The sequence below is a fragment of the Mirounga leonina genome, unplaced genomic scaffold (assembly GCF_011800145.1).
Source record: "Mirounga leonina isolate KUSES-001 unplaced genomic scaffold, KU_Mleo_1.0 Mir_174, whole genome shotgun sequence".
Lineage (NCBI taxonomy): Eukaryota > Metazoa > Chordata > Mammalia > Carnivora > Phocidae > Mirounga > Mirounga leonina.
The window spans coordinates 16058348-16085666 of record NW_023270451.1 but is presented as its reverse complement, the minus strand read 5'-3'; the positions used below and the strand labels follow the sequence as shown (position 1 = coordinate 16085666).

The window sequence follows — 27319 nt, the reverse complement described above, 5'->3', positions numbered from 1 at the left end:
AAACAGCCAGGTGCCATTTTTAACCATTTTTAGGAATATAGTTCAGCTGCATTAAGAACATTCAGTGTTTTCCAACCATTAAGATCATCCATCTCCAGAACCCTTTTCATTTTTCAAAACAAAAACTCTGTGCCCATTAAACAATAACTCCCCATTCTCCCTTCTCTGCCCACCCCTGACAACCATCACTCTACTTTATCAATCTGACTACTCTAAGTACTTCATCAACTGGAATCTTGCAGTATTTTTCCTCTTATTTCACTCAGCATAATGTCCTCGAGGTTCATCCATGTTGAAGAGCATTTGTCAGAATTTCATTCCTTTTTTTAAGGTTGAATAATACTCCATTTTATGTATATACCACATAATCCATTTATCTATTGATGGACATATGGACTGCTTCTACCACTGGGCTACTGTAAATAGTGCTGTTACCAATATGCATTGTGCAAGCATCTCTTCAAGACCCTGCTTTCAATTATTTTGGAAAAATTACCAGAAGTGAAACTGTGAGATCATATCATAGTTCCAATTTCATGAAGAACCTCCACACTGCTTTCCACAGTAGTTGCAGTTATTTTACAATCCCACCAAGAGTGCACAAGAGCTCCAATTTCTCCAATTCCTTGCCAATACCTATTATTCTAGGGGTTTTCTGTTTGTTTGTAACAGCCATCCTAATCGGTGTGAGGTGATAGATATCTCAAGGTGGTTTTGACTGGCATTTCTGTGATGATTAGTGATGGTGAACATCTTTTCATGTGTTTATTGGCAATCTGTACATCTCTGAAGAAATGTCAAGTCCTGTAACCATTTTTTAAATCTGATAAATTGAGGGGTGCCCAGGTGGCTCAGTCAGTTAAGCATCCGACTCTTGGTTTTGGCTCTGGTCATGATCTCATGAGTCTTGAGATAGAGCACCGAGGTGAACAGCGGGGTGTTTGCCTGAAGATTCTCTCCCTCTGCTCTTTTCCATACTCAAGTGCACAAGGGTGCTCTCAAATAAATCTTAAAAACAAAACAAAAAACAAAAAAACAAAACAAAAAACAAAAAACCTGATAATCTGACTTTCTGTTGACTTTGTATTTTTTTTTAAAAATCAGATTTTTGAGTTCCAGTATAGTTGACATACAGTATTATATCAGTTCCAGGTGTTTATAAAACAGTAATTCAACAATCCCCTACATCACCCAGGGCTGTTCCTGTTTGCCCCAGGCACTGTTCAAGCTATAGCTTCCATGTTGCCTCTCCATATAGGCTGCTGTCCCTTTAAGGGTAGGGACCCAGCTATCATTTGCCCTCCCAGCTCACCCAGTGCTGAGTCAGCAGACTTTTAAGGCTCCAGAATCCAAGCCTGACTGGTTATACAAAGTTAGGGATTTCATCCCTCTGGTTTTCAAAGCCAGACATGGGGATTTACCTTCCCTTAGTGGGCTACCTGGTGCTTTCACCTCTGAGCCATAGCCTACAACTCTCTCCCTCCTGCAGACAGCTCCCAATCACCATCTCTGCCCTTCCTAAGCTCTCAGATGCAGCCTCTTCTCTACATAGTTGTTAAGTTTGTTCTGCCAATCTTCACATCATTTTCTAGTTTATTTGGATGCAAGTGCTAACTAGTTGTAAACAAGGGAAAGGGTGAGCTTAGGGTCCTCCCAGTCCAACATCTTCCCAAGCTCCCTCACGTATTACACTTTATTAGATATATGTGATTTACAAATATCTTCTCCCATTCCATGGTTCCATCCCATTTCACTCTGTTGTGCACACAAATTTATAATTTTGTTGCCTGTGCTTTTGATGTCATATCCAAGAAATCACTGCAAAATCCATTGTCATAAAGCTTTTCCCTTGATTCCTTCCAAGAGTTTTATGGTTTTAAGTCTTTCATCTATTTTGAGTTAATTTTATACATGGTATAAAATAATGGTCCAACTTCATTTTTCTGCATGTGGATATGTAGTTTTCCCAATACCATTTGCTGAAGACAGACTGTCCATTCCCCACCGAATGATCTTGATATCCTTGTCAACAGTCATTTGACCTAAATATAAAGATTTATTTCTTAGCTATTTATTCTTTTCCATTGGTCTACACATCTGTCTTTATGTTGTTAACAAGCTGTTGTGATTACTGAAGCTTTTAGTAAATTCTGAAATCAGGAAAGTTTAGATCTTCAACTTTGTTTTTCCTTTCAGGATTGCTTTGGGCGTTTGTGGTCCCTTGCGATTTGGTATGAATTTTAGGATGGATTTCTCCCCTTCTGCAAAAAAAGTCATTGGGATTTTGACAGGGATTGCTCTGAATCTGTAGATCACTTTGGGCAGTACTGACATCTTAGCAATATGAAGTCTTCCAATCCATGACGTTGGATGTCTTTCCATATATTGGCGCCTTCTCTAGGCCTAATTTTGAACTGCAATTTTTTTCATAATAATACATTTCATAAAAAGAAGCATTCAATACATCTTTGTCACTTCAGTGAGTACTCAAAAGAATTAATCACACATGTCTAAAGGAAGAATGTCAAGAAAAAGTTACTGAATTCTTCCATGCCAAATTAATTTACTTGTATCTGTAGTCTTAAGATTACCCTATAAACCTTCAGAGTAAGTTCAGGAAAAATACTAAATTAAATGTTATACTCAAATTTTGTACTTCCAAATAGTACCTACTAATATATTTCACAAAGTAGAAGCAATCTTTAAGTAGTAGTTTTACTCATATGGTATTCCATTTAGCTAGTGAATGGTTATTTGAAATACTACAAAAATGAGTTGGTCTCATGATTGCTCTAAAGTAGATATTTCAAGGAATTATCACCTATAGCAATACTGAAACTAAATTAAGCTAAAAGTTGCTTAATTTTTGAGCAAAAATTAATTAATGCTACTTTCTGCAACTTGTGCCACCTGCGTATTAGTATAATATAAATCTAACATAAAGAGACCTAATAGTATTAGTGGAGATAGCTAATTAGATTTTCTCTTTTAATATTACATTTAAATTACCAATTGAACTTAAGATACTTACTGGCTCATATCTTCCACCTTTACAAAAGGTTTTTGGAGTCTACCTGCTTGAGAACATACAAAACATATTATTAGATATGTACAAATCCATGAAATTAAAAAAAAATCCCACCAAACTATGTACAGATCTTCCTCAATTTACAATTAGGGTTACACGTCGATAAACCCATTGTAAGTTGAAAACATCGTAAGTTGCAAAATCCATTAAATACACCTAACCTATCAAACATCACAGCTTAGCTCTAGCCTACCTTAAAACATGCTCAGCACACTTATATTAGCCTATAGTTGGGCAAAATTATTGAACACAAAGCCCATTTTATAGTAAAAAATGTTGAATATGTGATGTAATTTGTTGAATACTGTACTAAAAGTGAAAAACAGAATGGTTTTAGGTATATTGGTTGTTTACCCTTGTGACCACGTGACTGAAAGGGAGCTGCAGCTCATTGTTGCTGCCCAGCGTCAGGAGAGTTTCATATGGCATACTGCCCACCCAGGAGAAGATCAACATTCAAAATTCAAAGTACAGTTTCTACTGAATGTGTACTGCACCATTGTAAAGGTGAAAAATTTAAAGTCAAACCATCATAAGTCAAGGACCATCTGTATCCAGTATCCCTTTCATTTCAATTCAGTTTTAAGTCTCAGGTGAGGTATTTTACAATAATCAGCCCATTTCCAAAATGACAGAAATTCTGTCTACATTCTGAGATTCTTAAAATGAAGGGATTCCCGGGCACCTGGGCGGCTCAGTCGTTAAGCGTCTGCCTTCGGCTCAGGTCACGATCCCAGGGTCCTGGGATCGAGTCCCACATCGGGCTCCCTGCTTGGCGGGAGGCCTGCTTCTCCCTCTCCCCCCCGCACCCTGCTTGTGTTCCTGCTCTATCTCGTTCTCTAATAAATAAATTAAAAAAAAAAAAAAAAATGAAGGGATTCCCTGCAAAGCATCTATGAAGAGAATTCAGAAGAATCATGAGCTAAAACAGGAAAAAAATCCAACTTTTATTTTCACTGATCTCTAACCGAAATTTAACATTTCCTCTAGTTATGCATTTAAGCAACAGGATCACAGTGGTATTAGCAGTGCCTGTAATTCTGAAACCAAATGAAAGAAATACCTTCATTATCATATTAGTTATTACAGATCTCAAGGCATCATTTATGCTCACCACTTCAAAATTACAGTAGAATCACTGCTAGCACTTGTTTTAAATGTGTAAAAAAATCAAGTATATCACCATTTCATAATTAAAAATTTTCTGACAACTGAATTTCATTTACTGACTTCTCGGTAATCTAGTAATTTTTTTACATGTTTTTTAAAAACATTACTCTGAAAAGGGGTCCATAAGCTTCACCAGACTCCCACAGGGGTCCATAGTCTAAAAAAAACTAAGACCTCCTGAACACGTTCCCTGCAGGGTTGTTTACATGATTTTTCAGAGGATTTTTATAAGATCTGTTCTATTTTCTAAAAGCAAATCAAATACAATTAAGGATATCAAAATACTTACTTCTTGCTTTCTGTGTGCCAATACCTACTCTTTTCCCCTAAAAAAAAAAAAAAAGGTGAAAAGACTGGGTTTGAAAGTACAATGAAACCAGCAACTGCAACTGCTCATTTTTATCCTGAAGGTAATCATATAGGAAAAGAACAACATAAAAGAAGGGTGATTACTATAGTTTTGTGGGGGGAAAAAAGAGAAAAACTTGCTTTTAAAAATCACCTCAACCCAAGAAATCAAAAAATGAACACAATACAAGCTCACTTTTACAATACACCCAGCAAATACCTTGCATTCTGGCTATAATTGTTTTTGTCTCTACAGAAAGAAATCAACCAATAAGGAAAAGGTACAGTTAATGAAATAATCTAAAAATAGTCCTAAAGTTATTTTTATGCCCTTACTGAGTAAACTTTTGTGACAGACTGAACAAAGGAATTATTAAAATATTTATTACAGTCTGTTGATTCCTGTCCAGGTGGAATATGTCCAGTATGGTCAAACAATCCCACTGATTACAACTAAAACTCTGGGAAAAATACAATAAGCAACTATATGAGGACTAAAAAGTAAGCAAAAGCAGGCATATTGTACAAGGAAGTCAAAGTCTGAGAAACCAATTTTAAGAGGGTAGATTTCCCATCCTCTTTTTCTCACAATGTTGCCTGAAGGATGAACCTCTAATTACAGAGCTGGCAGAAAGTAGTGGAGCCAGTGGCTAAAACTCCTATATAAATCACATATTTCTGGCTAAAACAAAACAAAACAAAACAGGAAAGAGGTTCCTGTAGTCCAAAGAGTACAAAGGGAAACCATGGACTATTATATCTTTCTTTTCTCCCACAGTTCTATACTGAGGGTGGACCCTAGTTATGAAACTGCAGTTGTAGGTACCATAGGCAGCTAAAATTGAGGAGCCCTAACTTTCTGAACAGAAGAACTAGGGAAAGGGTCATTGTGGGATGGAGCGTGAAGGGGAAACTGCAGAAAGTAGCAAACTGGAAAAGGGGATCCCTAATTCCCTATATAAACTCACGTAAGTGCTAGACTTAATTTCAAGCCTTTGAAAATAGAACTAAAATTTAAACCACGGCCCAAGTCTTAGACTAGCCTATAAATGATGCATGTGCAGAACAAACAGCTACATACAGATCTTTGAAAACCAAAACTGAGAGTGGAACTGCCATGTAAAGAAATTGAGATAGAACTGACAGTTTGACTCACACAACACACACACACAACAATCACGACAGCAACAAAATCAGCACTCTCCAGAGTACTGTAATAGCTCTGAAGTCTATAAAACATTACATTTAGAATATTTAATATAAATCAAAAATTATTTGACATTATTAAGAACCAGTAAAACCATCATCAATTCTTGAGGGAAAAAGATAATCAGATGCCAACCCCAAGATGTTCCTGATGTCAAAATTATCAGAAAAAGACTCTAAGGTAAGGGCAAACAGACTTAAAATGATGGAAAGATACAAATTCTCAGCAGAAAAACTATAAAAAAAGGAAAACTGTAGAAGTCTAGCAAAGACCAGTATAGAAGTCAAGTGAAAAATACATGATTTAAAATACACAATTAACTAGATGGGCTTGAAAACAGAACACAGATGACAAAGTGAAGTGTCAGTGAGCTGGAAGACTGATGAAATCTTTAATTAGAAGAACAGAGAAAAGAATGGGGAAAAAAAATGAACAGTGTCTCAGGGACCCAATATGTACTTTGTATTCTAGCTATAATTAATATAAAAGGTCTAAATTAGTATTATTGGAAATGTAGAAATAGAAAAAAAAAGAATGGTGAAGAAAAAGATTTTTAACAAAATAGCCCACTTTCCAAACATAAACTTACAGTTTTAAGAAGCTTAGTGAACAATAAACAGAATAATCTCTAAGTAACCCATGCCGAGGCATATCACAACCAAACTGTTGAAAACCAAAGATAAATTAAAAATCTTCTAAGTACATAGAGAAAAATGATCATTATTTATAAGAAAACAACAATTTGGGCGCCTGGATGGCTCAACAGGTTAAGCAGCTGCCTTCAGCTCACGTCATGATCCCAGAGTCCCAGGATGGAGTCCCGCATTGGGCTCTCAGCTCAGCAGGGACCTGCTTCTCCCTCTGACCCTACCCCCTCTTGTGCTCTCTCTCACTCTCTCTCTCCCTCAAGTAAGTAAAATAAAATCTTAAAAAAAAAAAAAGAAAACAATTTAATGACTGCAGATTTTTCATCAAAATCCATGAAGCCAGAATATAGCTATAGAACACCTGTAAAGTACTGACCTAAAGAATAAAGAATTTTTTATTCCTAATTTGTATCAAGTGAAAAGATCTTGCAGGAATAAAGGCAAAATAAAGACATTCTCACATTCTCTTCTACATGACTTTTTCGAGGAAAAAGGTTAACACTGGCTCTTGGGTTTTTCAATAAATAAAAATGTAACAAAAATAACTATACCATAAAGACTGGTGGGGGAGGATAAAGGGCTCAAAAAGTTTTAAGCCTTCTACATTTTATTTGAAGTAGATAAAATATTAATTCTAAATAGACCGTGAAAAGTTACATAGTTATAGTTTAACCTAAGCAACCACTGAAACAAAAACATGGATATAGCCAAAAAGCCAATAGATAAATCTGAAAAGCAACAGAAAAAGGAGAAAACAGAGGAATAAAATGCAGAGAACACCAAAAGAAAAATATTAGTATATTGGCAGGCCTAAATTAAATGATACTAATAATTATTAAGTGTAAATCATTACAACATACCAATTAAAAGATAGAGATCGCCAGATATGATAAAAAGACAACTTTTAACTATCTATAAGAAATCCATTTTAAAAATAAACACATAGATATGTTAAATGTAGAAGGAATAAAAAAGACCATGTAAACATTAATCAAAAGGAAGCTGGGGCGCCTGGGTGGCTCAGTTGGTTAGGCGACTGCCTTCGGCTCAGGTCATGATCCTGGAGCCCCAGGATCGAGTCCCGCATCTGGCTCCCTGCTCGGCAGGGAGTCTGCTTCTCCCTCTGACCCTAACCCCTCTCATATGCTCTCTCTCATTCTCTCTCTCTCAAATAAATAAATAAAATCTTAAAAAAAAAAAAAAAGGGAAGCTGGAGTGGCTATAGTATATTCAGAGACTTCAGAACAAGGAATACTAACAGGGACAGAGGGACATTATATAATAACAAGGTCAATGCCCCAAGAAGACAGAGAATATCAGATGTGTGCACATCTAAGGAGGCTCAAAATACACAAATCAAAAACTATGATAGAACTAGAAGGAAAAATACACAAACCCACAACGTATTTGGCAACTTCAATACTCCCCTCTCTTTCCATAATGGCTAGAATAAGAATGTATTCAGTATGAATACAGAAAAGCTATACAATTTGACCTATTTGACAACTATAGAACATTCTACCCATTAACCTTAGAATATATGTTTTTAAGTGCACATGGACAGACTATATTCTGGGGGCACGTGGGTGGCTCAGTGGGTTAAGTGTCTGACTCTTGGTTTTGGCTTAGTTCATGATCTCCGGGTTGTGAGATCAAGCCCCGTGTTGAGCTCCACCCTCAGTGCAGAGTCTGCTTGAGATCCTCTCCCTTTCCCTCTCCCTCCCTGTCTGTTCCTCTCCCCTCTTCCTGCACAACATGTGTGTGCTCTCTCTCAAATAAATAAAATCTTAAAAAAAAGACAGACTGTATTCTGGACAATACAAATCTTGACAAACTTAAAAGAACTGAAATCACATGAAGTATGTGTTCTGACCATAACAGAATTAAAAAAGAAATCAGTAACAGCTCATTCATTGCTGGTGGAAATGCAAAACAGTACAGCCATTTTGCAAGACAGTTTGGCAGCTTCTTACCAAACTAAACACACTCTTACCATATAATGCAGCAATCATGCTCCTTGGTATTTATCCAAATGTGTTGAAAACTAATGTCCACACAAAAACCTACACATGGATGTTTATATACGTAAAATACGCATAATGTCAAAGCTTGGAAGCAGCCAAGATGTCTTGCAGAAGGTGGATAAGCTGTGGCAAATCCAGACAATGGAATCATTCAGCAATTAAAAAAAAAAAAAAGCTATCAAGTCATGAAAAGACATGGGGAAATTTTAAATGCCTATCACTTACTTAAGAAGACAATCTGAAAAGCCTATATATTGTATGGCTCCAAATACATGACACCTGGAAAAGGCCAAACTATGAAAAAGGATCAGCAGTTTTTAAGAGTAAGTGAGGGAGGGAGGGATGAATAGATGTAGCATGGAACATTTTTATGGAAACTATTCTGTAGGATATTGTGATGGCAAATACATGGCACTATTCATTTGTGTAAACTTACACACTGTATAACACTAAGAGTGAACCCTAATGTAAACTATGGACTTTAGTGAGGATGACTTGTCAATAAAGATTCATCAATTTATAACAAATGTACCACTGTGGTACAGGATGTTGACAGTGGAGGAGGCTGTGTGTATACTGAAAGGCAAGGGGTATATGGGAATATCTGTGCCTTCTACTCAATTTTGCTATGAACCTACAGGTGCTCTGAAAGAGTGAGAGTGTGTGTGTGTGTGTGTATAGACACACACACACATATATATAAAGTTTTACATAAAATGTGTGGAATAGCAGTAAAGCAGAGCTCAAGAAAGAATTTACAGTAGAGCTGGTTCTTTGAAAAGATGAAACTGATAAAACTCTAGCCCAACTGATCAAAGAGAAAAAAAAGGAATAATGATCTCAGGAATGAAAGAAATCATTCAGATTCCATTAAACATTAAAAGCTTAATAAGGGAATATTACAAACACTTTTACCATCAATTTGACAGTTTAAACAACAAGTACAAATTCCTTGAAAAACACAAACTATTGGGACGCCTGGGTGGCTCAGTCGGTTAAGCGTCTGCCTTTGGCTCAGGTCGTGATCCCAGGGTCCTGGGATCGAGTCCCACATCGGGCTCCCTGCTCTGCAGGGAGCCTGCTTCTCCCTCTGCCTCTGTCTCTCTCTGTCTCTCATGAATAAATAAAAAAAATAAAATCTTAAAAAAAAAAAAAAAAAGAAAAGAAAAAAGAAAAACACAAACTACCGAAGTGCACTCAATAAGAAATAAATAACCTAAATTTCTTTTATCTAATAAAGAAACTGAATTCATAGTTGGGAATTTTCCAACAACAAAAAAAATTATGGGCCCAGATAACCTTCCTGGTAAATACTATCAAAACTTAAGAAATAAAAGCAACTCCACAAAAACTTGTCTAGAAAATATAAGTGGAAATACGTCCCAGCATCTCATGAGAGCAGCATTACCCTGACACTAAAACCAAAGATATCAAAAAGTAAAAGACTGGGGTGCCTGGGTGGCTCAGTCGTTAAGCGTCTGCCTTCGGATCAGGTCATGATCCCAGAGTAGTGGGATCAAGCTCATCAGGAAGCCTGCTTCTCCCTTTCCCACTCCCCTTGCTTGTGTTCCCTCTCTCGCTCTCTGTCAAAATAAATAAATAAGATCTTAAAAAAAGGAAAAAAAAGTAAAAGACCAACATTCCTCATGTATACATACACAAAAAATCCTCGCAGTTTCAGGTAAAATAAGAAAAAAAAACCTCCAAGCACTTTAAATAGTGAAACAAAATACATTCATTCAATTTTTTTTAAAGATAAATGCTAACAAGAGTATTTAAGAAAATATAATTACTGTTTTAAAATTTATGCCTTTAGTGTGCTTAAAATTATACATATCCATTCAAGACTCAAGACCCACAAATGCATCTTTATTGAAGAGTTTTATGTTTTAGTACTTGACAAACCAGAAACTTTCCAAAAAAAATTTTCTTTTTACAGATATAAAATTTTCAAGTAGTAGAATCAAATTGACCAGTTATACATCCTGGATTACAGAGATACTTGGTATTCTGATCCTTTTGGTTTTGAGAGAAAAGTAAGATCTGTTTCACGGCTATTTATCACACTTCTCATTGTTTTTGTTTCATGAGGGCAAATACTCCTAGTGCCTGGCACCTAAGAGGACTGAGTATCTGTTGAATATTGATGGTTGCATGTGTAAACAAAATATTCCTGAATACCTTTTTTTTTTTTGAGATTTTATTTATTTTAGAGAGAGAGCACACAGTGTGGGGAGGAACAGAAGGGGATAGAGAGGGAGGGGGGAAAATCTCAAGCAGAATCTGGACATGGGGTTCAATCTCACAACCCTGAGATCATGACCTGAGCCGAAACCAAGAGTTGGACACCTAATCGACTGAGCCACCCAGCTGCCCCTCCCTGAATACTTTTTTTTAAAAGACTGATTAACGTTCCATGCTCATGGACTGGAAGAACAAATATTGTAAAGATGTCAATGCTACCTAGAGCAATCTACACATTCAATGCAATCCCTATCAAAATACCATCCACTTTTTTCAAAGAAATGGAACAAATAATCCTAAAACTTGTATGGAACCAGAAGAGACCCCGAATAGCCAAAGGAATGTTGAAAAAGAAAAGCAAAGCTGGCAGCATCACAATTCCAGACTTCCAGCTCTGTTACAAAGCTGTCATCATCAAGACAGTATGGTACTGGCACAAAAACAGACACATAGATCAATGGAACAGAATAGAGAGCCCAGAAATGGACCCTCAACTCTATGGTCAACTCATCTTTGACAAAGCAGGAAAGAATGTCCAATGGAAAAAAGACAGTCTCTTCAACAAATGGTGTTGGGAAAATTGGACAGCCACGTGCAGAAGAATGAAACTGGACCATTTCTTTACACCACACACAAAAATAGACTCAAAATAGATAAAAGACCTAAATGTGAGACAGGAGTCCATCAAAATCCTAAAGGAGAACACAGGCAGCAATCTCTTCGACCTCAGCCGCAGTAACTTGTTCCTAGAAACATCACCAAAGGCAAGCGAAGCAAGGGCAAAAATGAACTACTGGGACTTCAAGATAAGCTTTTGCACAGCAAAAGAAACAGTCAACAAAACCAAAAGAAAACCGACAGAATGGGAGAAGATATTCGCAAATGACGTATCAGATAAAGGGCTAGTATCCAAAATCTATAAAGAACTTCTTAAACTCAACACCCAAAGAACAAATGATCTAATCAAGAAATGGGCAGAAGACATGAACAGACATTTTTCCAAAGAAGACATCCAAATGGCCAACAGACACATGAAAAAGTGCTCAACATCGCTCGGCATCAGGGAAATCCAAATCAAAACCTCAATGAGATATTACCTCACGCCAGTCAGAATGGCTAAAATTAACAAGTCAGGAAATGACAGATGTTGGCCAGGATGTAGAGAAAGGGGAACCCTCCCACACTGTTGGGAATGCAAGCTGGTGCAGCCACTCTGGAAGACAGTATGGAGGTTCCTCAAAACGTTGAAAATAGAGCTACCCTACAACCCAGCAATTGCACTACTGGGTATTTACCCCAAAGATACAAATGTAGTGATCCAGAGGGGCACATGCACCCTGATGTTTATAGCAGCAATGTCCACAACAGCCAAACTGTGGAAAGAGCCAAGATGTCCATCAACAGATGAATGGATAAAGAAGATGTGGTATATATATACAATGGAATATTATGCAGCCATCAAAAGGAATGAAATCTTGCCATTTCCAACAACGTGGATGGAACTAGAGGGTATTATGCTGAGCAAAATAAGTCAATCAGAGAAAGACATCATATGACCTCACTGATATGAGGAATTCTTAATCTCAGGAAACAAACTGAGGGCTGCTGGAGTGGTGGGGGGTGGGAGGGATGGGGTGGCTGGGTGATAAGACATTGGGAGGGTATGTGCTATGGTGAGCACTGTGAATTGTGTAAGACTGTTGAATCACAGACCTGTACCTCTGAAACAAATAATACATTATATGTTAAAAAAAAAAAAAAAAAGGAAGAAGATAGCAGGAAGGGAAAAATGAAGGGGGGGAAATCGGAGGGGGAGACAAACCATGATGGACTATGGACTCCAAGAAACAAACTGAGGGTTCCAGAGGGGAGGGGGGTGGGGGGATGGGTTAGCCTGGTGATGGGTATTAAAGAGGGTATGTACTGCATGGAGCACTGGGTGTTATACACAAACAATGAATCATGGAACACTACATCAAAAACTAATGATGTAATGTATGATTAACATAATAAAAAAAAGAGATTGATTTGAGAACATGTGAGCAGGGGGAGGGGCAGAGGGAAAGGAGGAGAGAGAAAGAATCTCAAGCCGACTCCCTGCTGAGCACAGAGAATGACATGGGGCTCAATCCTATAACCCTGGGATCATCATGACCTGAGCCAAAATCAAGAGTCAGACACTCAACTGACTGAGCCACCCAGGTGCTCCCCTGAATACATTTTAAACTATGAACTGTGACCTATTAGCAGATATAATATCAATTTAGAGCTGTGGCTAGTATTTTTTTAAAAATGGAAATAGAATACTATAGAAATACTGGCATGAATCACATTAAGGATAAGCAATGTCTCACGAAAATTGTTTCAAATATATATTTATATACACTGTATACAGACAGAAATGACATACTGGTGTATTCTGAAACCATAATGTCCTTGTGAGTTTACATTTTCATAAATTTATTTCTATATACAGTCCAAAAAAATCTGTAAAGTGCAATAAAGATAATTTATATGTATTTAGCCTACTTCAATTAAGGAATATTCACCCAGTATTTTATAAAAATTTATAAATATGCTATCTACAGCAATTGAAAGAAGTATATTATACATATTAGAAGCTTTCATGCAATAAGCCAATTATGATTTCCTTCAGAATGAACTAAAGTAGCTGGTTAAAAGCAGCAGCAACCAAAGAAGAAAAAATAAATAAAACTATGCCATCCTCCCAGGAACAATTTTTACCTCATGAGGAAATCCTAAAGTTAAATGATACACGATAATTTATTCAAATAATGGAAGCATGAATACAGCACAAAGGTTTACCCTCAGGATATTCTGGAAGTAATACTTTCTACTTGGTAAGAAAAATTTACAGATTTAAAAAAAAAAAAAAATCAACCTTGATCACTTTCTTTAATTAGTTTAAAAGTTAAGGAAAATAACATACCACATCTCTTACAGAAGTGCTTGATTTCTTGAGTAAATATAGTTCTTTTTTCTTCTGTTCAATGTAGTATCTAATGTCTTCATTAAAAAAAAAAAAGGCTTAAGATTAGCATTTTTACCTCTGGAGTTAAACACTGCTATTTTCTTCATACTAGATTTAGGTGAAAGAATTACCATTATAGGTATCTCTTGCTATCAGAATTCTCCCTATGTAAAATCAGGAACGAGCACAAATTAATACTTTTAACAAATACTGTCAAAAAAACTGGTAACATCCTTACCATCAATATGAAGAATTTTTACTCCCCATGATAAGGCATTTGATAATATACTATTTGAAGAAATAAAATCCTGTAAAATAAAAAGAGGCTTAAGAGTTTTTCTAGAAAATTATGAATTTAAATGAGCTAAATTTTAAAAATTATTTGAAGGTTAATGTCACTGAGATAGGTATTCAAAACAGACTCTATATAGTTAAAATAGCAATCACTACATCAGTTTTTCTTTTTGGAATTTATAAATTAACCCTGTTTAATATATTCCCATATGCTTGACAATTAATGCAACTGTAGTCTTACAGTTAACAGTTTCAAGAAATTTCATTTAAAAAACAAAAATGCCAAAAACTTCATACATCTCCAGCAATATTTTAAAAGGCCACAAGATGGAGACATTTCTTCATGAAAAGTAGATTCTGTTCTTTGTAAAATGAGATACATGCTGATATTTAGGCTTTTCCTATTAAAAATGAGAAAAGGAAGATTTCAGGAACATCTCCATTTCCACTTGAGTTCTTAACAGAATATATATAGTAAATTTTTAAATTTCATACTTACATGGTCCTTGATAGCTTTTTCAACTAATAATTTCCCTCTGCTCAAACACACCTACAAAAAAAATGTGCTCAAACATTAAAAAGTTGTAACACAGTGCCTCATTGGAAAAAAACTTAAAAATATAAAATAGCTAAAATAAATTGATAAAATCTATAAATTTTAATATAAAATTTAAAATAGACAATTTATTTATACAAGTCTTAATGACTATCAACACAATAAGGTATAGTAAAAGGTGATTTCCTTTGGGTCTTTGTAATAACATCTATTAAAAAGTTTGCTTCTGGGCGCCTGGGGTGGCTCAGTCGTTAAGCGTCTGCCTTCGGCTCAGGTCATGATCCCAAGGGGATCCCAAGGATCGAGCCCCACGTCGGGCTCCCTGCTCCACGGGAAGCCTGCTTCTCCCTCTGACCCTCCCCCTTCTCATGTGTTCTCTCTCTCTCTCTCATTCTGTCTCAAATAAATAAATAAAATCTTAAAAAAAAAAAAAAAAGTTTGCTTTTTTTGGTAGAGCAACTAAATAATTAAATGATAACAAAGTTCAGTTCTATAGTAAATTGTCTATAATTAACAAGTTTAGATTCTAATTTTGCATTCAAATGAAAATTTGAGAATATGAGTAAATTGTATATACACATACATATGTATATTTTGGTATTTCCCATTTTAAATACAACACTGGAAAAGCAATTGAAATGCTGCGAGGAACAACTAATTTGGAACTAGTCACTAGTGTATAATCTCATTCCTCCAAAAAAGCGTTAAAGTGAAAAAATACATGAGCCTTCCTTGACTTTTCTTCTTGTATGTATTTCTATTTTTCTCCCTCCCCAATTTATCCTTCACTGTATCTTCTAACTTGTCAATGGAGTAACAGAGATGTGATACCAGTACCTAAAACAGGGGCTGGCAAACTTTTTCCGTAAAGGGCCAGATAGCACATGTTTTAGGTTCTACAGGCCATATAGTACCTGTCCTAACTATCCAGTACTTCCTTTACAGCAGGAAAGCAACCAGTTAATATGTAAATGAACAGGTCTGGCTGTGTTCCAATAAAACTTCATTTACGGACACTGATATCTGAATTTTAATTTGTCATAAAATAGTCTCAATTTTTGCCCAAGCATTTGAAGATGTAAAAACCATGCTTAACCCAAAGGCTGTAAAAAAAACAGGCAGGCTGGACTTGGCCCATGCCATAGTTTGCTTACTCCTGCTGTGAAACAAAGAAAAGGTTTCCATTTCTACTCTAAATAATGATTTGCTGTTACTTTTTAGTTGTAAATAACTCTTAAAAATAAAAGCCATCCCCAAAGGCAAAAAATATTATTTTAGCAGAGTATGACCCCAAAGTATTAGGAGACAAATCACCTTTCTATAGGACAGTAACGTTATCGATTGGAAAGCCACCTATAATGTAAATATTGTTCTACCTAAGTGAACTCTGCTGCCAGTCTGCTCTTGAAAATCATGAGATCCTCAGGCTACAGCCTTTCTGAAGGTCTCAAAGCACATTTAAGAGACTTACTGAATCTGGAGATTTAAATGAACTTCCATCATGGCTGGGATGAGGTGAAGTGGTTTCTGCAGTATATGCAGATTCTGGACTTGGTACAGGAGAAATTCTTCCCAACGTTTGTGCAAATTTAGCTTCCTTTTTATTTGAAATAAGGTAACTGATATCTTTGCTGAGAAATTCTTCAACTCGCTAAAGGAAAACAAAGTATTTTCAAATAAGCCATATAAACCATAAACTGTTTCATATTTCAGGTACAATGTAAAATACCAATTTTATGCATTTCAATATTTTGAAAATTGGTGGTTTTTATACTGTGTTCTTCTGAATCTGAGTTCTGAGGAAGTACAATGGGCATTCCAATAACAACCAGCATATGTTAAATACTATTTTTAAGTACTTCATATATCCCGATTAATTTAACCCATATAACAACACCATGGTACTAATATTACTAATATCCACATTTTGTGGAAAAGAAAATTAAAGTGACTTGGTTGAGGTTACATGAGTAGTAAATAACAGAATATGAATACAGATATTCTGATTCAAGTCCATGCTCTAAATGCACTACTGTCCAGTAGAAATTAATGTAATGGTTAATGTTCTTTATCAGCATTGTCCAATATGGTAGCAACTCGCCACATGTGGCTGCTCAGCTCTTAAAATGTAACAAAGGTAACTAATATGACTGAGCAAGTGAATTTTAAGTTTTCTTCGATATAGTTAGTATTAATTAAATTTAAATAGCCACACGTACCTGATGGCTATTATACAGGGCAGGACAGTTCAAAATCAGTTAAGATCTTACCATAAGACTATAACAAGAAGAAGGGGACCCTTACCCTTGGAGTGTAAGACTAAAGATGATTTCCCTACTAAAATGTTTGAAAACCACTGCTTAAATCCTGAATTTATAAACCCAAGTACCGGATGTCAATGTTATCAAAGATCATTCCCATCCAAGGGCAGGAAAATTAAAGTAGAAATAAATACTAGTAATCGTAACTATTTTCATAAATGAAATATTTCTATAATATTTTAAACAGCTATATTTAGTTTCTGTAGTATCTCACAACATAAAGGGGAATAATAAAAAGAAATGAAGCAAAGTATATAACAAATGAATTAATTCCATCTAAGCATTAAGCAGAATTTGCTTATACCAGTGGGCCCCTTGGTTAAGTGTAAATCTTTACTTCCCTTTTTTATGAGCAGCATTTTCATCAACCAGTAAATAAGATATCCACATTTATTTATTTCAGGGATTACCAACTTAAATGCTTACAAGGGCCAGCAGGGATATAAATGCACAATTTACACATCAAATGCTTTCTTCATTTTCATAAATATGTGGCCTTAGCATTGCCAGAGTTTCTAATTTTTCAAAAGGAACATACTCTCCTAAACATTTTTTTTTAAATTGTGATGAAATACATATTAAATCGATCATTTTAACCAGTTTTCAGTATGCAATTCAGTGACAGGAAATACATTTACAATATTGTGCAACCATCACCACTGTATATTTCTAGAACTTTTTCATCATCCTAAACTGAAACTATCCATTAAATGTAAATCCCCATCTCCTCTTTCCAGCCCCTTTTAATCTGTGTTCTACTTTGTTTCTATGAATTTAACTATTCTAGATAATTTATATAGGTGAATTATATATATTAAATACTGTACTTGTCCTTTTGTGTCTGAGTTATTTTGCTTAGCACAGTGTTTTCAAGGTTCATCCATGTTTTATCAAGGGTAAGAATTTCATTCCTTTTCAAGGTTGAATAATATTCCATTGTATGTATACCCATTTTGTTCATCCATTGATCTGTTGATGAAAATTTGGGTTGTTTCCACTTTTTGTCTATTGTGAATGCTGCTGCTATGCACATGAGTATATGAATATCTCTTCAAGGCCCTGCTCTCAATTCTTTTGGGTATAACTTCTGTTTTCCATAGCAGCTGTACCATTTTACAATTCCACCAACCCAAAAGGGTTCCAAATTCCAAACATTCTTGCCAACACATATTTTCTTGATACTGACCATCCTAATAGATGTGACATGGTATCTCCTTCTGGACATTAATACCCTATCAGATATATGATCTGCAAATTTTTTTTTTTAAAGGTTTATTTGAGAGAGCGAGAATGAGAGAGAGAGTGAGTACATGAGAGAGGGGAGGGTTAGAGGGAGAAGCAGGCTCCTCGCCAAGCAGGGAGCCTGATGCGGGACTCGATCCCGGGACTCCAGGATCATGACCTGAGCCGAATGCAGTCGCTTAACCAACTGAGCCACCCAGGTGCCCCTGCAAATATTTTTTTCTTCCCATTTTGTGGGTCGTCTTTTTACCCTCTTGATATTACCCATTTATGCACAGAACCTTTTCATTTTTATGAAGTCTAATTTATCTATTTTTTCATTTGTTCTCTATGCCTTTGGTTTCATATCCAAGGAATCAACACCAAATCCAATGTCATGAAGCTTTTCCGTATACTTTCCTCTAAGAGTTTTAGCTCTTACGTTGAGAACTTGACCCATTTTTAATTAATTTTAGCATATGATGTGCAATAATGGTCTAACTTCATTCTTCAGCAGTTTTCCTCGCATCAGCTATTGTAAGGATTGTCCTTTCCCCACTGAATGGTCTTGGCACCCTTGCTGAAAATCAATCGACCATATATGCGATGGTTTACTTCTAGGGTCTCTTATTTTGTTGCATTAGTATCTATGTCCTTATGCTAGTACCACACATTTCCTTTGGTTTTCCAGTTCCTACAGAAAGAGTTATATTTCTTCAGTAGTAAATAAAACGTCTTTCACAGTTTAGCCCTGATATAACATTGTTTCTTGCTATTTCTCCCCATCTAAATCCCAAGCTCAAGTCACATTACAGTATCAGTAGTTGCTCAAATTATACTTAACTTTAAATATATTCTTCCCTCTATTTAGTTTGTCCATTCTATCTGGTATATTTCTACTAGACTTTCAAGACTTAGGTTAAGTTCCATCTCTGCTATGATTCCTAAAGGCAAAGTTAATCATTTTCTTCTCTATATTCTTTTTTAAGTAGGCTCCATGCCCAGTGTGGAGCCCAACGTGGGGCTTGAACTCACAAACGTGAGATCAAGACCTGAGCTGGGATCAAGAGTCAGATGCTTAACCGACTGAGCCACCCAGGCGCCCCGCTTCAATGTATTTTAATGGCAGTATCTTCTGTTAAAGCACTGACCTATACAGTAAATGATTTAAGTGTCTGATGTTCCCATAGACTGAGAGCAGTAGACTACATCTTATGGATTTTTGCATCCCCCGTAGCTAAAACAGTGCTAGCATATTAAAGACGCCAGTGGAGTAATTTTTGAATGAATTTACACATGCGCAAATCATAATCATCCTTCAAAGCGGACTTCAAATTCTGTCTGCACAACAGCTTCCAAGATTTCTTAATTGGAAGTAATTTCTCCCTCTTATTGATATTACATGTTGTGTTACAATTAATTGTATCCATGCAATCTCTACCTAGATCAGAGGCAGGATGGACATAAGATTCATTTTTGAAATCTACCAAAACAATACCACACCCTGGAAGTGCTAACTTAGTTTCACCATGGTCTTCAATTTATTAGCTATTGTTGAATTTAGGTCTTTTAAAGAGTAAACTTGAAACATTTTTGAGTCACTCAAGGTTACAATGAACAAGTAACTCTGTCTTCAAGTTCATTTATGGCAAGGCATTTATTTACCCTTACATCTCTATTCTTCTCCAACTGCCTTATTTTAGCCCAGAATTTTAAATATGGACCTAAATATGGTTCGTTCCATGTCCTTTTTAGATGGTTTTGTAACAGTTACATTCCTTGCCACTATTAAAAGATATTTCCCTATGTCAGACTTCACTGCTGTGTTTTCAGTGGTTGAATTTGTCAGAAGCGTACTCTCCAGGAAAATGGGGGTATGTTTTCATTAAGAGTAGAGAAAACAAATGCACAAAGTAGACAATTACAGAAAAAGACAACACTGGTTATAATCTGAAGATAAGTTACAAAATGGTAAAGGGCCTAAGTAATCCTAAAAATTAAGTAACAAGAATCATCCTTTCAAGGAATATCTATTCAACTAAGTATTTCTTAAAGTTGAACCCTAAAACTCTTAAGTGTCTAGAGATCAAGATTCCTTTATAATTTATGTAACATCATCAGAAAGAAGTCTTTTTATTTTAGGGATAGAGATGGTAATGTCATAAGAACAGAAATCAGGACATCACTAAATTATTGGAAAAATAGTGTGGGGAGGGATCATAATTTTATTAAAAAATTTTTAAAAAGAGAAATTAAGAAGTACAGTTAACAAGTCAAATTCAGTTGAAAATCCACAGCTCAAAGAAAAAATGTGAAAACTTATGTCTTAATATGCTCTTCACTTCATTGGTCTACTTCAAACCATTTTATGATAAAAATTTGAAGTGTATAAAACCAAAAGGTCTCCCAACTATTATGAAATGCATAAGTTAATTCAAAACTTGTTTCTTGTAGTGCCTCAGGAACTGCTGTGGGAATGAGAGAAAAGGGGGGCAGGGCACGCATCCCTGTACTAACTAGAACTGCTATTTTACCTTAACAGTTTCCTTTTTACTGGCTTTATACATTAGACTTCTAAATGATTTTGCTTGAAGAGTTCTACTGCTAAAAATACAAATCTAAAAAAGAATCCAATCAAGAAATGGGCAGAAGACATGAACAGACATTTTTCCAAAGAAGACATCCAAATGGCCAACAGACACATGAAAAAGTGCTCAATATTGCTCAGCATCAGGGAAATCCAAATCAAGACCTCAATGAGATACCACCTCACACCAGTCAGAATGGCTAAAATTAACAAGTCAGGAAACGACAGATGTTGGCGGGGATGCGGAGAAAGGGGAACCCTCCTACACTGTTGGTGGGAATGCAAGCTGGAGCAGCCACTCTGGAAAACAGTATGGAGGTTCTTCAAAAAGTTGAAAATAGAGCTACCATATGATCCAGCAATTGCACTACTGGGTATTTACCCCAAAGATACAAAAGTAGGGATCCGAAGGGCTGCGTGCACCCCGATGTTTATAGCAGCAATGTCCACAATAGCCAAACTGTGGAAAGAGCCAAGATGTCCATCGACAGATGAATGGATAAAAAAGAGGTGGTATATATATACAATGGAATATTATGCAGCCATCAAAAGGAGTGAGATCTTGCCATTTGCAACGACGTGGATGGAACTGGAGGGTATTATGTTGAGTGAAATAAGTCAAACAGAGAAAGACATGTATCATATGATCTCACTGATATGAGGAATTCTTAATCGCAGGAAACAAACTGAATGTTGTTGGAGTGGGGGGTGGGGTGGGAGGGATGGGGTGACTGGGTGATAGACACTGGGGAGGGTATGTGCTCTGGTAAGTGCTGTGAATTGTGCAAGACTGTTGAATCTCAGATCTGTACCTCTGAAACAAATAATGCAATATATGTTAAGAAAAAAAAAAGAAGAAGAAGAAGGTAGCGGGAGGGGAAGAATGAAGCAGGGGAAATCGGAGGGGTGGACGAACCATGAGAGATGATGGACTCTGAAAAACAAACTGAGGGTTCTAGAGGGGAGGGGGGTGGGAGGATGGGTTAGCCTGGTGGTGGGTATTGAGGAGGGCACATTCTGCATGGAGCACTGGGTGTTATGCACAAACAATGAATCATGGAACACTTCATCTAGAACTAATGATGTAATGTATGGGGATTAACATAAGAATAAAAAAATCAATAAATAAGAAAAAAATATTGAAAAAAAATACAAATCTAAAATCACTGATTTACTTTTTTTAAAGATTTTTATTTATTTTACAGAGAGAGCGAGAGCGCGCGAGCACAAGCAGGGGGAGCAGCAGTTAGAGGGAGAACCAGGCCCCCAGCTGAGCAGGGAGCCCGATTTGATTCGGGGTTTGATCCCAGGACCCTGGGATCATGACCTGAGCCGAAGGCATATGCTTAACCGACTGAGCCAACCAGGCACCCCTGAAATCACTGATTTAGATCATAAAAGGTTGATGGGTTATTCATCATATTTGAGAAAGCTGTGAAACTGTTTTGTAGCCATTAATCGCTAGAGGAACAAAACAGTGTAATAGTGTATTAGTCTGGGAATTAAGAGGCTAATCCTACACTGGGCCAGTCATTTTACTTCTCTGGACCCGTAAGCACTTACTTTCTAAATGAATTAAAAAAAGGAGTCTTTATTCAAAGGTGGCTGGCCTATAAAACATGATTTTTAGGAATGGTCATCATGGTATGATAGGATATACTGCTATGACAACGTGACAATGTTTTAAGAAAATGAGTAACAAGGGGCGCCTGGGTGGCTCAACCGGTTAAGCGTCTGCCTTTGGCTCAGGTCATGATCCCAGGGTCCTGAGTTCCAGCCCTGCATCTGCTTTTCCCTCCCCTCTGCCCCCCCCAACCCCCGTGCCCATGCTCTCTGTGTTGCGCTCTCTTTCAAATAAATAAATGAAGATCACACCAATAAACAACTCTAAGAAATTTGTTACATGTTCTTCTGCAAAATTCTATTCCAGGAATGGCAGATTATTCAAAGATTATTCAACAAATTCAAAGTGTAGCAAAAACCTTTTTAAATAGGAAGAATTAGTAAAGAAATTAATAAATTCTTAACCTCATTTGCTTAAACCTACCCAATGTTAATCTTACTTGTAAGAAAATCTTAGAATTTTACTCAAATTTTCTAATTTCTTAATCATTTACTCAATGTATAAGTTAGGAAAGAGAGCTTTCAATATTCTTAACCCAAATTCTGTTCCCCAACGACATTCATTCTGTTGAGACTGTTACCACTCAGAGTAATTTAACTCTTTGTGGTTCAAAAAGGTTCTCCTTGTTCTGCAAATAACATTCTTAATGTTATGCTAGTCTAGACAAATTTATGTTCCCCAATAACCGCTATCAAGGAGTTCCTGCTATCTGGAGGACATACAAACATTACAATGAGAAGGCAATCAGAGGTTCCACCAGGACAAAGGAGGGAGTCACATTTCTCACACTTTGTGAACTTTACACTTGACTAAAAATCACAGAAACCTGAAAGTCCTATTAGGCTACAAAAGGTTAAAACAAATAGTTTTTCATTAATGTTAAACAGCTGATAAAAGTTTTAAACTTGGTGCTTATACGGTTATGTTTCCCAATATGATAATCTAAAATGATTACATGTTAGAAGGTACTAGTTACAAATTTTTCCTTTTTTGTCAAAGTGTATATAGTTTTGACTTACCCCTCCCAGATCCTGAATGTCTTTTTGCAGTTTTTCAGATATGGTGACAGAAGGTAAGTCAATGTAAAATATTTTTCCCCAGAGCGGCTTATATTTGGATTTTTCTGGTTTGTTATCAGTTTTCATAGATTTTAAAGATCTGTTTTTTTCATTTTTGACTTGGATTCCACCTGTTGTTTAAAAAAAATGTAGAATTAGATAGTTTTATGCAGACAAAAAATTTCTGTTTTAAAAATATTTTTTATACAGGCATCATATCACAGAGGGGAAAAAAATCTTTATAATCCCACCAATTAAAAACTCAATAGCATTTTAATGTATTTCTTTGTAGTACCACTTCGGATAAAACCAAAATACCATACTTGTTTTAACAGATACTATATTGTAAAATAATTATTGTTCACAGCCAATAGTTGAATTTGCAGTAAATATTTATGTATTTGTTCATGTTTTTATGTATTACAGTGGAAACTAAAACCTTTTTGAAAGATTTTCCTCCTTACGATGTAAACTCCATGGGGTATTTACTCAAATATTTATGGAGCATCTGCCCTTCTGCTGAACACTCAAAACGGGCTTAAAATGTTAAAGACTTACCTATACAAGAAACCTGTTACACATGATGACCTAGTCCTCAAAAGTTTCCAAGGTTTAGTTTCCTACAGTCTGTCTATGTATTAAGAAATAAATGGTCCATTTAAGAGCCAAATCACCATTCACTTCATTATTTCCTTTGAAAACAGATCTGAGATTGAAACAACTGCTTTAAAAATTAACTTTCATAACACAATCTGTTCATACGTTGAAAATTCCTATATATATACGACATACATATTCTAGACATATTAAAAAAGAAAAAACACTTGGAAGCTGTAATGTCTTACCATACAAAGTAGTCGAAAATGGAAATGTGCTTTCGTTTCCGTCTATAATGTTGAAAGCAGCAATGATGTGTTTGAAATACAAATACTATCCCTCAACTTTATGAGTGAAGAAAAATAAATTTAAAAATAAGGCCAAAAACCCACCCACAATCACCCAATTTAATTATGAACCTAAAAGCCACGAGCACCTCTGCTTTCAAACTGAGGACAGAGCTGCAGCCTCAAAGGGCCTGAGCCGAGTCTCAGCATCTGTCCGAGGCCCGGCCAGGTCCCGGGTCCGCACATTGTTTTCTAGCTTTACAACCTCCGGCAATGTTGGGCCGCGGCCGGAGCGTGAACCGCGCGAGGGGCCCCGCTGGGATCCTCTCCCTTTCTGAGGCAAAGCCCTGGACGGAGCCTTCCTTCAGGCCACAGAGAGGGACGCACAAGCCAGAAAAGAAAAGGAGCAGGGACCTGGGGGGAAGAACTAAAGAATCAATGGTGGAACCACGAGGGGAGGAAAGGATTAAAGGGACTGCAGCGGAGGAGGGGCTTCATACCCTGTAAATGTCCTTTGCTGTGGATCCTCATGGCTCCGGAGTTCATGGCAGCCGCCCGGCACCTACATGCTGGGTTCGGGAGAGTGTCGCGCCGGGCGGCCACGAAAACAGCTCGTCGAGGCCGATTTATCAGCCGGTCGCCTCTTCCCCTTCCGCAGACTACCACACCCACGCAACAGAGATGCCGCGTCTACCGTCCGGGTTTCCGGGGCCGGATTCGACTCCAAGGCGCGGAGGAGGAAGAGGTAATGCACAAACGAGTGGGCTGCGGCGGTTGAAGATTTGAAAACGCGTCACGCGGCCGCGGCGCCCATACGCGCGCCCCGCCCCCTCTCACGCCGCGCGCCGCGCCCCGCCTCGCGCTCGCCCCCACGGGCCCCGCCCCCACGGGCCGCGTCTCCGCCCCCTGCCCCTGCCGCACGTTGGTACCTTCCAGGCTTCAGGTCGCCGCTCTACGCCCGTGCCCTCCGGTCCCTCCGCTCCCCTGAAGAGTCCTTGTGACTCCTGTTGACCGAACGTAGTGAATGCAGTTAGCCCCGGAGGCTAGCCCGCCAACAGGGTCATTCCCGCCTCCTAGGGTCGCCGGGACCGCGTGCCCTCCAGCTGCCTCCTTCACCAGGTACGCTTCTTGCCCACGGGTCGGCTGTCCCGGAGGCTGAAGGCGCGGCGGCTGCGGCCCAACTAGGACTCAGCCTCCGGCCGGGCCGGCCTGCTTGGCCGCGAGAGCCCCCGCCCAGCACGCCCCGAGGCGAGGGTTTTCCTGCCGTCACCGCCGACCTGGCCGGCCTGGGACAGGCCGCAGAGGGACTTCCAGGGCGGGAGCGGCCTGGGAGGGGGGCGTCGGGGCGAGGGTCCGGCCAGGCGGCCCCTCCCAGGCTACAGCGAGTTCAGGTCGCCTTGGGCCATTTCATACTTGGCTGTGTGCCGCTCCTTTGACCAACTCCGTTGTGCACAAACCTGTTTTCGTTTTATTGTGAAGTTTGTTTCAACAATCATAGGAAGAATGGAATTTGAAATCTCAAACGTCCTAGGGTTTGGGGTCTAGACCTCCCACTTTGCAGCACGACTCTGATTAAATTACCCCTAATCCCTTTGAGTCCCAGTTTTTTCACTTGTAAAGTGGGGGTAATAATGGGATTATAGTAAGGATTACATTAAAATATTTTGTAAAGTTAATTTTGTTTTGTAAGTGGGGAAAAAAACGCTTCACAAAATTGTTTTGGGTTTGTTTCTGCTTATAGACTTGTGAAAGAGGAAGAGGATTAAATCTTGTGGGATTTTGCATTCATCAGCTTTTGGCCATAATAGTCAATCATTGTTTAATGGTTTATATATTTATTTATTTATTTAGAGAGGGAGGGAGACAGAGTGTTAAGCAGGCTCCAGGCCCAGCGTAGAGTCCCACCCCTGGCTGAGCTCATGACCTGAGTCTAAATCAAGAGTCAGAAGCTTTACTGACTGAGCCACCCAGGTACCCCTAATGGCTGATTTTTGAACTAGTAGAGATCAGAGAAGTTAGTGCCAATATCACTGTTTCACGAATAAGTACATTAAAGCATAGACAAGGATGGATTGTAATAAGCCTTAACCAAAATGGAGAATCCAAAGAGGTAGGTAGTTCAGGTTTGCGGAAAGGAGAGTTTAGTTGTGGATGACTTTAAGTTGAAGGACCAAGGGAGAGAAACATGGAACTATCCAGTTGGTAATATTTGTCTGTAACTCAGGAGCGATATGGGGGTGGGGTGAAGAGAGGAAAAAGATTGATTTGAGAGACATACAGACCCTCAGCCACGGGGTGATACATAGGAGGGTATCAGGTCTTGAGAGGAGGAGGTGTCGTTTGAACAAAACATATTCAACGTTAGATGTTCCATCTGGGGAAGACAAGCTATTTTCAAAATGTAAGACTGATGAATCCCATATCTGTACCCCTGAAACAAATAATACGTTATATGTTAATTAAAAAATAAAAATTAAAAAAAATGTAAACTACAGAAAGAGCGTAGAACTTTTTGTTTATAAAAAGTTTTAAGATTGAGAAACATGAATATAGAATGTAGTTAAAGTCATGGAAGGAAATGAAATTGCCCAGGAGAGCATCTGAAATAAGAGAAGCAGTGATGAGTAGACAATGATGAAATAGTGAGAAAGATGGAGAAAAGGCCAGAGAATTAGGAAGAGAACTGGGAACAAAACTTAGTATCCAAAGTCACAGAATTACAAACATTGGGATCATGCAGGCTTCGCTGTCTGGCTTTGGGTAGTTTTGAGTCTCAATTTTAATCAATGAAAGGGGGTAATTAATACTTCTCAGATGTGAGGATGAAATGAAACATTTTTGAAAGCTTAATGAGTACAGAGTGAGAGCTCAGTGAGTATCCTTCTGGTGGCCTCTACACCAGCTCCTCCATCTTCAAGAGTTCAAAAAGGCCAAGATTTGAAAAATAGGCCTTTGATTCTGGTGTTTAAGATGTCATTGTTTTCCAGGGCACCTGGGTGGCTCAGTGGGGAGGCGTCTTCCTTTGGCTGGGTCATGATCTCAGGGTCCTTGGAC

At 37.6% G+C, this 27319-nt stretch overlaps 2 protein-coding genes across 6 annotated transcripts in view; one reads left to right on the top strand and one right to left on the bottom strand.

The window, feature by feature from the left end:
* DBF4 (DBF4 zinc finger) overlaps positions 1-25054 on the bottom strand; it is a 32220-nt gene extending 7166 nt beyond the window's left edge. The window contains exons 1-8 of one of the 2 annotated variants that reach the window (XM_035020500.1): positions 24766-25054; positions 23343-23512; positions 16042-16221; positions 14514-14564; positions 13959-14028; positions 13679-13755; positions 4548-4584; positions 3032-3074 (exon numbers count right to left, since the gene is read on the bottom strand). In XM_035020500.1, coding sequence (XP_034876391.1) covers positions 3032-3074; positions 4548-4584; positions 13679-13755; positions 13959-14028; positions 14514-14564; positions 16042-16221; positions 23343-23512; positions 24766-24811 — 674 coding nt within the window. In that variant the 5' untranslated portion in view covers positions 24812-25054. Of the gene's footprint in view, positions 1-3031; positions 3078-4547; positions 4585-13678; positions 13756-13958; positions 14029-14513; positions 14565-16041; positions 16222-23342; positions 23513-24765 lie in introns of both variants that reach the window. The other variant, XM_035020499.1, reaches the window with a different exon arrangement.
* Positions 25055-25166: 112 nt separating this feature from the next.
* Positions 25167-27319, top strand: part of SLC25A40 (solute carrier family 25 member 40) — a 49212-nt gene continuing 47059 nt past the window's right edge. For all 4 annotated transcript variants that reach the window (XM_035020496.1, XM_035020494.1, XM_035020495.1 and 1 more), the window contains exon 1: positions 25167-25384. The gene's annotated coding sequence lies outside the window, so the exon portion shown is untranslated. The remainder of the gene's footprint in view (positions 25385-27319) is intronic.